The 12,465-nt window shown below is 42.3% G+C and overlaps 2 protein-coding genes across 2 annotated transcripts in view; one reads left to right on the top strand and one right to left on the bottom strand.

The window, feature by feature from the left end:
• LOC111959476 (integral membrane protein 2B) overlaps window positions 1-9,027 on the bottom strand; it is a 38,971-nt gene extending 29,944 nt beyond the window's left edge. Inside the window, exon 1 of the mRNA XM_023981075.2 lies at window positions 8,739-9,027. Within this exon, the coding sequence (XP_023836843.1) occupies window positions 8,739-8,819 (81 nt within the window). The 5' untranslated portion in view covers window positions 8,820-9,027. The remainder of the gene's footprint in view (window positions 1-8,738) is intronic.
• Window positions 9,028-9,152: 125 nt separating this feature from the next.
• Window positions 9,153-11,592, top strand: LOC111959477 (mediator of RNA polymerase II transcription subunit 4). The gene is made up of 7 exons (XM_023981077.3): window positions 9,153-9,259; window positions 9,637-9,703; window positions 9,946-10,116; window positions 10,258-10,315; window positions 10,423-10,509; window positions 10,749-10,880; window positions 11,043-11,592. Exons 1-7 carry the CDS (start codon window positions 9,189-9,191, stop codon window positions 11,213-11,215), a joined length of 759 nt encoding a protein of 252 aa, XP_023836845.1. The 5' UTR covers window positions 9,153-9,188; the 3' UTR covers window positions 11,216-11,592.
• Window positions 11,593-12,465: the final 873 nt, after the last annotated feature.

Here is a 12,465-nt window from a genome sequence, read left to right as displayed (position 1 = left end):
TTCTTTTGACAGCTACCCTTTACGGGATTGCCAGCAATGAAGGCAGTGATCGCTGAGATCTTGGTTGAAAACAGCAGAGGTGTATTTGGAGGGCAAGTTTGTTTAGGTGATATCTATGAGGGTAACCCTGTTTACGGAATTGGGTGGTACCTGGTGGTTTCATTGATAATTTGGTGAGATTGAGGGCTCAAAGCTTAGATTGTAGGGTGGCTGGGGTGTGACGCATTGTTCAAAATTTAGGTCGCCTTAGCAGCACGAGCTCTGAAGATAGATGGGGGGCAATCAGTTCACATATATTGTCCAGAGCACGCTGGCGGGAGAGGTGGTCTATAAGCAGGCGGCAACGGTGAGAGACTTGTTTTTAGAGAGGTGGATTTTAAAAAGTAGAAGTTCAAATTGTTTGGAACAGACCTGGAAGTATAAAGTAACTCTGCAAGGCAGTCTTTGCAGTAGATTGCAACACCGCCCCCTTGGCCCGTTCTATCTTGTCTGAAAAAATCTTGTAATTGGGATGAAAAATGTCTGAATTTTTTGGTGGTTCTTCTAAGCCAGGATTCAGACACGGCTAAAAAACATCCGGGTTTGGCGAGTGTGCTAAAGCAGTGACAAAACAAAACTTAGGGAGGAGGCTTATAATGTTAAATGCATTGAAGCCAAGGGCATTACGGTTACAGAAGTCATCAAAAGAGAGCGCCTGGGGAATAGGAGTTGGAGCCAAGGTATTGCAGGCCATGGATTCACCTCTACATCACCAAGGAACAGAGGAGGAGTAGGATAAGGTACGGCCTAAAAAGCTATGAGAATTGGTCGCCTAGAGCTACTAGAGCAGAAGTAAAAGGAGGTTTACTGGGGCGATAAAATAGTTTACAAAGGATATAATGTACAGACAAAGGTATTGTAGGATGTGAATAACAGTGAGGTAAACCTAGGTATTGAGTGATGATGAGAGAGATAGTTGTCTCTAGAAAACATAATTGAAACCAAGGTGATGTCATCGCTAATGTGGGGGTGGAACTGAGAGGTTGGGATATGGTAATAGAGATTGCAGGGCTAGAATCTCTACAGTGAAATAAGCCAATAAACACTAAACCAGAACAGCAATGGAACAAGGCATATTTACATTTAAGGAGAGGCATGCTAATCGAGTGATCAATAAGGGTCCAGTGAGTAGAGTGTGGTTGGGGTCGTGGCGATCCAGACAGCTGGCCGGGTGGGTATATGGCTATCGGTAGCAGCATAGGATGGGGGTCTGTTTGTAGATAGCCTCGTGCGTTTTCCGTCGGTAGTTATGGGGTTCCGTGTAGTGGGGTTCCGTGTGGTAGAGGGGATCAATCCAAATTGGCAAAATAGATATGTTGACCAGGAAAAAATAAAATAAATAAATAATAATAATAGTTGTCCGATATACTTGTTTCAAATAGCAGCCGATAAGACAGCTAACGATTAGCGGGCCTCAGATGAGCGTCAGGTACGTCGGGACGGAGGTGCCAGTTGGATAAATCCCTCGGGCAGTTAACGTCGGCAGTCCAGTCGCGGCAGTCCAGTCGTGAAGGCCCGGTGGGGTTCCGTATCTGCAGCAGCAACAAAAGAAACGGGTCCGGATGGTGATGGAACTCCTCAGCTGGCTAGCTCCAGAAATGATTTGAGTTTTGCTCCGGGGTCGACGTAAGCCAATAGTCACACGGTTTGCAGCTAGCTAGCTGCGAAATCAAGGTGCAAGTGTCAGAGCTGCGGCTGGAAATCCGGGGAAACTGAGAGAAAAAGAGTCCGGAATGCTCCGGTCCGAGTCGCGTTGCACAAAAGTGCGGTAGATTATCGAGCTAAGGAATAGCTGATGACCACTAAACGTGGGCAGCTGAAACACCCAACGCTAGCCAGCAAACCGGCTAATTTTCGGGGCAGCTACAGATTAGCTTCTGGCTAGCTATCGGAGTAGCTTCTGGTTAGCTTTCAGGCTAGCTTCTGAATTAGCCCTGGCTAGCTTCACGATGGATTTTCAGATTGAGGTAAATAATACTTTTTGTAATTGGTGAAGCGGGTTGGCAGGAAAGCTTTTGCAGGAAAGCTTTTGTAGTTGAGTTCTGGATAATAAAATAGATAAAAGATGCGAAGAAAGGTGTAATATATATATATACATACAGGACACGAACAATACGGAACAGAAAACAACGTCTGAACTGCTAAGCCACCTTGGACCACCAATCTAAAGATATGAGTTCTGTTATACTCACAGACATCATTTCAAACAGTTTTAGAAACTTCAGACTGTTTCTATCCAAATCTACTAATAATATGCATATCCTAGCATCTGGGTCTGAGTAGCAGGCAGTTTACTCTGAGCACGCTTTTCATCCGGACGTGACAATACTGCCCCTACCCAAGAGAGGTTAAGATGGAAAAATGTATGTAATAAATGTATCACTATAGCCACTTTATATAATGTTTACATACCCTACATTACTCATCTCATATGTATATACTGTACTCTATACCATCTACTGCATCTTGCCTATGCCGTTCGGCCATCACTCATTCATATATTCTTATGCACATATTCTTATTCATTCCTTTACACTTGTATGTATACGTAGTTGTTGTGAAATTGTTAGGTTAGATTACTTGTTAGATATTACTGCATGGTAGGAACTGGAAGCACAAGCATACAGCTACACTCGCATTAACATCTGCTAACCATGTGTATGTGACATACAAAATTTGATATGAAATAGGTTTAGGACCTATTTAACCGGTCAAGAGTTTGTCACCCTTGGTGAACATAACTCAGAGAAAATACATATCACATGTGGCGTTCCATGAGTTTGGTTGATGGGTCCGGAACAGTTCAGTTCATATATATATATACACACAGTTAAAGTCAGAAGTTTACATACACTTAGGTTGAAGTTTAAAACTCGCTTTTCAACCACTCCACAAATTTCTTGTTAACAAAGTATAGTTTTGGCAAGTCGGTTAGGACATCTACTTTGTGCATGACACTAGAGGTCGACCGAATAATCGTAATGACCGATGAATTAGGGCCGATTTCAAGTTTTCATAACAATCGGTAATCGGCATTTTTGGACACCAATTATGCCTGCGTGGCAGGCTGACTACCTGTTATGCGAGCGCAGCAAGGAGCCAAGGTAAGGTGCTAGCTAGCATTAAACTTATCTTATAAGCCTGGCTCGTTGCGAACTGTGTGAAGACCATTTCTTCCTAACAAAGACCGTAATTAATTTGCCAGAATTGTACATAACATTGAAGGTTGTGCAATGTAACAGCAATATTTAGACTTAGGATGCCACCCGTTAGATAAAATATGTAACGGTTCCGTATTTCACTGAAAGAATAAACGTTTTGTTTTCGAAATGATAGTTTCTGATTTGACCATATTAATGACCTACGGCTCATGTTTGTGTGTTATTATATTATAATTAAGTCTACGATTTGATAGAGCAGTCTGACTGAGCGGTGGAAGGCAGCAGCAGGCTCGTAAGCATTCATTCAAACATCACTTTCCTGCATTTGCCAGCAGCTCTTCGCTGTGCTTCAAGCATTGCGCTGTTATAACTTCAAGCCTATCAACTCCCGAGATTAAGCTGGCATACTAAAGTACCTATTCTTATATCCAATAGTCAAAGGTATATGAAATACAAATGTATAGAAAGAAATAGTCCTATAATACTACAACCTAAAACTTCTTACCTGGGAATATTGAAGACTCATGTTAAAAGGAACAAACCAATGGTGCGTGTGTGTGTGTATGTGTAGGTAAGTAAAGAATAAAACAGTAAAAAGACATTTTAAAAAAGAGTAGCAAGGCTATACAGACACCTCATAGTCAGGCTGATTGAGGTATATGTACATGTAGGTATCGTTAAAGTGACTATGCATATATGATGAACAGAGTAGCAGAAGCGTAAAAAGAGGGGTTGGCGGGTGGTGGGACACAATGCAGATAGCCCGGTTAGCCAATGTCGGGGGCACTGGTTGGTCGGCCAATTTAGGTAGTATGTACATGAATGTATAGTTAAAGTGACTATGCATAAGATAAAACAGAGAGTAGAAGCAGCGTAAAAGAGGACAACCAGCTTTCATATGTTCTGAGCAAGGAACTTAAACGTTAGCTTTTTTACATGGCACATACTGCACTTTTACTTTCTCCAACACTTTGTTTTTGCATTATTTAAACCAAATTGAACATGTTTCATTATTTATTTGAGACTAAATAGATTTTATATGATGTATTATGTTAAGTTAAATAAGTGTTCATTCAGATTGTTGTAATTGTCATTATTACAAATATATATATATTGTTTATGTTTTTTCAAAATAAAATAGAACATTTGGCCAATTAAATCTGTATGGCTATTTTTGGTCCTCCAAAAATGTTTGATTGGAGGACCAATAATTGGTATCGGTGTTGAAAAATCATAATCGGTCGACCTCTACATGACACAAGTACTTTTTCCAACAATTGTTTACAGACAAATTATTTCACTACATCACAATTCCAGTGGGTCAGAAGTTTACATACACTAAGTTGAATGTGCCTTTAAACAGCTTGGAAAATTCTAGAAAATTGTCATGGCTTTAGAAGCTTCTGATAGACTAATTGACATCCTTTGAGTCAATTGGAGGTGTACCTGTGGATGTATTTCAAGGCCTACCTTCAAACTCAGTGCCTCTTTGCTTGACATCATGGGAAAATCAAAAGAAATCAGCCAAGACCTCAGAAAAAAAATTTGGACCTCCACAAGTCTGGTTCATCCTTGGGAGCAATTTCCAAACACCTGAAGGTACCACGTTCATCCGTACAAACAATAGTACGCAAGTATAAACACCATGGGACCACGCAGCCGTCATACCACCAGGAAGAAGACGCATTCTGTCTCCTAAAGATGAACATACTTGAGCGAAAAGTGCAAATCAATCCCAGAACAACAGCAAAGGACCTTGTTTCCGGCAGCATCTTCACAGGTACAAAAGTATCTATATCCACAGTAAAACGAGTCCTATATCGACATAACCTGAAATGCCGCTCAGCAAGGAAGAAGCCACTGCTTCAAAACTGCCATTAAAAAGACTACGGTTTGCAACTGCACATGGGGACAAAGATTGTACTTTTTGGAGAAATGTCCTCTGGTCTGAAGAAACAAAAATAGAACTGTTTGGCCATAATGACCATTGTTATGTTTGGAGGAAAAGGGGGAGGCTTGCAAGCCGAAGAACCCCATCCCAACCGTGAAGCATGGGGGTGGCAGCATCATGTTGTGGGGGTGCTTTGCTGCAGGAGAGACTGGTGCACTTCACAAAATAGATAGCATCATGAGGGAGGAAAATTATGTGGATATATTGAAGCAACATTTCAAGACATCAGTCAGGAAGTTAAAGCTTTGTCACAAAATGGGTCTTCCAAATGGACAATGACCCCAAACATACTTCCAAAGTTGTGGCAAAATGGCTTAAGTACAACAAAGTCAAGGTATTGGAGTGGCCATCACAAAGCCRTGACTTCAATCTCATAGAAAATTTGTGGGCAGAACTGAAAAAGCGTGTGCGAGCAAGGAAACCTACAAACCTGACTCAGTTACACCAGCTCTGTCAGGAGGAATGGGCCAAAATTCACCCAACTTATTTTGGGAAGCTTGTGGAAGGCTACCTGAAACATTCAAATCAAATCAAAATTGTATTGGTCACATACACATGGTTAGCAGATGTTAATGTGAGTGTAGCGCAATGCTTGTGCTTCTAGTTCCGACCACACAGTAATATCTAACAATTACACAACAACTACCTTATACACGCAAGTGTAAAGGAATGAATATCAATATGTACATATAAATATATGGATGAGCGATGGCTGAACGGCATAGGCAAGCGGGGTGAACAGGCAGTGGCTCGGGTGGTTGTCGTCATTGATGATCTTTTTGGCCTTCCTGTGACGTCGGGTGGTGTAGGTGTCATGGAGGGCAGGTAGTTTTCCCCCGGTGATGCGTTGTGCAGACCTCACTACCCTCTGGAGAGCCTTGCGGTTGTGGGTGGAGCAGTTGCCGTACCAGGCGGTGATATAGCCCGACAGGATGTTCTCGATTGTGCATCTGTAAAAGTTTGTGAGTGGTTTTTGGTGACAAGCCAAATTTCTTCAGCCTCCTGAGGTTGAAGAGGCGCCGTTGCGCCTTCTTTACCACGCTGTCTGTGTGGGTGGACCATTTCAGTTTGTCTGTGATGTGTACGCCGAGGAACTTAAAACTTTCCACCTTCTTCACTACTGTCCCGTCGATGTGGATAGGGGGGTGCTCCCTCTGCTGTTTCCTGAAGTCAACGATCATCTCCTTTGTTTTGTTGACATTGAGTGTGAGGTTATTTTCCTGACACCACACTCCGTTTGACCCAAGTTAAATAATTTAAAGGCAATGCTACCAAATACTAATTGAGTGTATGTAAACTTCTGACCCACTGGGAATGTGATGAAAGAAATAAAAGCTGAAATAAATCATTCTCTACTATTATTCTGACATTTCACATTCCTAAAATAAAGTGGTGATACTAACTGACCTGAGATAGGGCATTTTTACTAGGATTAAATGTCAGGAATTGTGAAAAACTGAGTTTAAATGTATTTGGCTAAGGTGTATGTAAACTTCCGAATTCAACTGTGTGTGATATATATATATATATATATATATAACCCCTTGACAGCATTATCAGAAAGCACAGCAAGATACACAACTTTACATTTGTGTCACCAGAGGATTTTAGCTCCACAAATAAATGATTAGACTATATTAGTGATTAAAATACTTTGATGACTCAACTTCCTCCAGCTAAATCAAGTACTTATTGTCGGAGCCAAAGCACAGAGAGAATCTAGCCGCACATTTGAATTCACAGGCAATAAAGATAAAACACCAGGTAAAAAACCTAGGTGCTATTTTAAATTCTGAACTAAATCAGGAATGTGACCAAAATAGGTTTTTWAKCACCCGAGGAACATTGCCACGGTGCAGCCGTTTCTCTCTCAGGCTGATACAGAGAGACTTATTCATGCTTTTATTACAAGCAGGCTGGACTACTGTATTGCTCTCCTGTCTGGTCTACACAAGCATGCCATTGGTCAACTGCAAAACATACAGAATGCTGCAGCACACGTAATGACCAAGATGGACAGCACACATTACACCAGTTTTAAGGTCTCTGCACTGGCTGCCTGTGAGATTTAGAATAGATTTTAAGATTCTTCTATTGGTTTTTAAAATCAACCCACAATTGTGCACCAAAATACATGTCAGGCATGCTTTAATGGTATCTACCCASTAGGTCCCTCAGTTATTATGCCCCCAGCCTCTGGAATAGCCTGCCAGATAACCTTAAGATGCCAAAAGATGCTATCCTGTAAAGCACATTGTCTGAAATGTGCTGTATAAATAAAAGCTTGATTTGACCAATGCATGGTAGTTCCATTATCCATATTGACTGTATGTAACCCTGTATTGTTTTGTGATAAATGTAATACAATGCTGGGCTTGTTGGGAGAACCAAGACACATTTCCCCAAGGGGAAACAGTCTAGGCTGTGAGAATCTTAATGGGTGGAAGGATAGAAGACAGAACTGTGTACTGAAAAATGTATTGAATGGTATGAGTCAGCGAGGGGAGACAGATGGAGTTATTTGCAATGCAGACTCGCCTGCCACTTCACATCATCTTCTCAGAGGCAACCTGCCCAATTGGCATGGCTTTGATGATAAGTGAGCAGACATCATATGAGTGCTGTCTCACGCTCCTACTCTTCCTATCAGTTGTGAGCATGTGCATTGTGTCATGTAGGCATCTGTACTGCATATTTCATATACCATATTTATTCATATATTTTTGAGATGTTGTTAATGTGCAAGAGAAATTTCTCCCCTGGGGACAAAGTTTCTTATTTTAGATTATTTCTAAATACCTGGCATCATACCGTTCTTAGAAATGAATGTTGTGTCTGTCCATTTCTTGGTCCAACCAACACTGACAAACAGAATGATGACAATTCAGTGTTGATAACCCTTATCATAACGCTACTGCTGTTCTTGGAATGAGAAAGAACAGTTGAGGGTGTATCAATGTAAGCAGCAGGGACTGAACACTGAAACAAGCGCTGGCTTCAAGTGACAAACAAGTTCCAGCTGATCTCCAAAACTCAAACATTAATTGACATTCAGCCTGCCATTTGCAATGAAGGGGAAAGAAAGCAATAACTGGCAGCCCCTGTAGGCTATAATTTAACGTTAGATAATGGTGGTCAGTGAATTGTTGAGAGCTGATTAAGCAAGTCTCAGAACTAACAACATTAATTTAGACATTTGGCCAAATATTACTTTCAATTAGTTCAAATGTATCTAATGTCGGTAATTAGATAGCTATATATAACGTATTGGCTAATCTCTGATCTGGCTAAAGGAGCTAACTAGGGGATTGACGTCTTCATTTTGCCATCTGTCTGTTCAACTGTGACAATGTTTTCTAACGTTAGATAACTAACGTTAAGTTAACGTAATAATCTTTTAGTTTAGTTTTTATTACACCTTTATTTAACCAGGTAGCGTTAGGCCAGTTGAGAACAAGTTCTCATTTACAACTGCGACCTGGCCAAGATAAAGCAAAGCAGTGCGACAAAAACACAGAGTTACACATAAACAAACGTACAGTCAATAACACAATCCTTGATGGCTATTCGCAGTTGTAATTACTCACCTTGTCCTCGGGAATTAGGGTTTCGCTGTCCTTTTTCATGTCTTTCTGCCCGAGGGCCGAATTAAAGGATACCTTCACCATCGTGAAATTTGCACTGGTTGATTTCAAAATAACAGAGTGTGAGTGTGTTTAGCACGTCGAAGTTGTTTGTAATCTTGCTGCTGTAGCTAGCTCCTACGACCGCGCAGATAAACACACACAGCTCGTGCTGCCCGACTCAACCAAATATTCACCTCAACTCAACAGCTGACCGCCGAGTACCTAACTTCCAGAGAATACTATTTTCTTCTGTATAGATGTGGCTCCGCCTCTTTCTATTTTTTGCCTCAGTGACTTCGCCAACAGAAGGCCTTTTCACTCCTTTCCAACAGACGTCGCTAGCAAGCTTTATTTCCACACAACAAAATATCAGCTCCATTTCCTGTTCTGCGCAGTGGCGTGGAAACAGTGATGGCGGTGACTGATAAATCTACGAAAGAGCGGTTATTATCGGTACTGGACGATTTAGAAGTGTTATCCAGGTACGAATTTATTATTTTCTCACCCGAATAATTGTTTCCTGAACAGCCATTCAAATGATCTAGTTTGTAGTTTATTTAACAATGCCTACGTTTCGTGTTCTGAGTGTAATGTTACTGCTAGGCCAGTGGTTCCCAACCAGGGGTACTGGGACCCCTGGGGGTAATTGGCCTATCCACAGGGGGTACTTGAGAAGACTCATGAGATCATAGGGTTACTGGTCAAATGCACATGAGGGGGTACATTAGGTGTACTCCAGGCAGAGCAAAATTCAGTTGGTGGTACAGTAACCGAAAAATGTTGTGAACCACTGTTGTATAGGCTATAACGTCAGCCATGGATTGTGTATATATAAAACCCAATGTTACTCGTATTTCAGGGAATTGATAGAGATGCTTGCACTGTCAAGGAGCCAAAAACTCCCCCAAGGAGGCGAGGACACCCAGGTAACAGGCATCTGATTCAACCTAAAACTATATTTAGATGTAGCAACAATATCTGCAATCCAAGCTATTCAAAGAATTATAAGATGTGCACCATACCTGAACATACCACTCAGATTTAGTTTGCATTTTGTGAAATAGGTTTTTGAGACTGCTTTTCTCCACACAACTTTGTGTCAATAGTAGTCTATCTTACAATGTGCAGTCGGTCAGAAGTCTGAATGCATGTGTTTTGCTGTGGGCAGATCCTGGAGCTGCTGGTGAAGCGAGACAGAGAGTTCCAGGAGCTGATGAGGGTGGCACAGGAGCAGGGCAAGGTGCACCAAGAGATGCACGTCCTGGAGAAGGAGGTGGAGAAGAGAGACTGCGACATCCAGCAGCTCCAGAAACAGCTGAAGGAGGCTGAACATATACTGGTGAGAATAGTGGAGCTGGAGAATGATAAGAAATCCTAAAGAGACTACAATGTGTCTCCTTTACTAAATTGGAACCCAACAGCACATTGTTTATGGCTTTGATTCAACCTAACCTTTTTTGCCCAAACCTCTCTCTTCTAGGCGACTGCTGTATACCAAGCAAAGGAGAAGCTAAAATCTATTGATAAGGCCAGAAAAGGTGAGCCTGATTTTCACAGCATTCATATGAGTAGCTGGAGAGCTTTCTGATACATAAATACCACCAGAGATTATAAATGTGAAACTAAAATAACTTTTGTCTTTCAGGGAGTATTTCCTCAGAAGAGATCATCAAATATGCCCACAGGATTAGTGCCAGCAATGCAGTGTGTGCCCCTCTCAACTGGGTACCAGGTTTGTCTTCTTTCTGCCCTTTTTTATTTTGTTTTGAAGTCTTAGATACCCTTTCCCCCCCAATCACTACCTCCCCCAGATCCTCCTTCCCTTGCATGTTCCTTCTCTCCAGACTGGAATTTCCTCTCGGTAGAGATAGTGGCTGAGGTTCAAATAATCCCTATCACAGCAGTGACTAGCATTCACAATACTACAGTAATTACTCTTCAATCGACTTGATGACATATTCCTTATAACAGGTGATCCACGTAGACCTTACCCGACTGACCTGGAGATGCGCAGTGGAATGTTGGGTCACATGAGCAATCTGCCAACTAATGGCGTGAACGGACACCTCCCTGGAGATGCACTGGCTGCTGGGAGATTGCCGGGTATGCTTTTGTTGAATGTGTGGTTCCTTTCTTCTACAAATTGAGTCAAATGTTTTTTTCTTCTCCTATGGTCTTTGTATTTGATATGATTCTGTGGACTATACAGTATAATACTAACCCTATCACGCAGCTCAAATACTCTTTCCTTCCTCTCCCCCTCAGATGTGCTTACACCCCAGTACCCCTGGCAATCGTCCGACGTCTCAGTGGGTATGCTCCCCCCGCACCATGGCAACGACTTTGGGCTGGAGCCCCCCGGCCACAACAAAGAGAACGAGGACGACGTGGAAGCCATGTCTACAGACTCATCCAGCAGCAGCAGCGACTCGGACTGACTGGCTGAGTGTGTGTCTGTCCATCAGCCCGCCCACCTGTGTGTATATATCTGTATCATCAGCTGACTGTGTGTTGGGAATTGGACACTCCCAGTACCTCGTAGAGCCAGCGATCCATCACACCCATAACCTATACGAAAAGCTAGAGTTTGATCACTCTGACCCTCTCTTTTCCCAGCTTGTTGATGAAACATTTGTACTAAATTATCTGTCATCCCCAATGTAATACACTATATATACTTTTGAATGTGGGCACCCCTTCAAATTAGTGGATTTGGCTATTTCAGCCACACCCGTTGCTGACAGGTGTATAAAATCGAGCACACAGCCATGCAATCTCCATGGACAAACTTTGTCAGTAGAAGGGCCTTACTAAAGAGCTGCCCCTGTCAACAGTGCTGTTCTCTGGAGTGATGAATCATGCTTCGCCATCTGGCAGGCCGACAGACTAATCTGGATTTGGCGGAGGTCAGGAGAACGCTACCTGCCCGACTGCATAGTGCCAACTGTAAAGTTTGGTGGAGGAGGAATAATGGTCTGAGGRTGTTTTTCATGGTTCGGGCTAGGCTCATTAGTTCCAGTGAAGGGAAATCTTAACGCTACAAGATACAATGACATTCTAGACGATTCTGTGCTTCCAACCTTGTGGCAACAGTTTGGGGAAGGCCCTTTCCTGTTTCAGCATGACAATGCCCCCATGTACGAAGCGAGGTCCATAAAGAAATGGTTTGTCGAGATCGGTGTGGAAGAATTTGACTGGTCTGTACAGAGCCCTAATCTCAACCTCATCGAACACATTTGGGATGAATTGGAATGCCGACTACGAGCCAGGCCTAATCGCCCAAAATCAGTGCCCGACCTCACTAATGCTCTTGTGGCTAAATGGAAGCAAGTCCCCGCAGCAATGTTCCAACATCTAGTAGAAAGCCTWTCCAGAAGAGTGGAGGCTGTTATAGCAAATGGGGGACCATGAGCAATGTCATGGTCCCCCCTCATGGACCAACTCCATATTAATGCCCATGATTTTGGAATGAGATGTTTGATGAGCAGGTGTCAACATACTTTTGGTCATGTAGTGTATTACAGTGTCTGTAAAGTCCACAGTATGGTTACGCTGATTCAGTTCAGGGAAATGTCTGGTACTACGTAACTCTGATAGTGATAACACTGTTGTATTCCTTTCATTGTCTATCTGGCTCCCCATCATTTGTTTATTTTGTTTTTTTTAGAGACTGACAATGGGGAATAGT

This window comes from Salvelinus sp. IW2-2015, linkage group LG36 (genome assembly GCF_002910315.2).
Source record: "Salvelinus sp. IW2-2015 linkage group LG36, ASM291031v2, whole genome shotgun sequence".
Lineage (NCBI taxonomy): Eukaryota > Metazoa > Chordata > Actinopteri > Salmoniformes > Salmonidae > Salvelinus > Salvelinus sp. IW2-2015.
The sequence above is the reverse complement of the archived record's forward strand: the minus strand, read 5'-3'. Positions and strand labels throughout refer to the sequence as shown.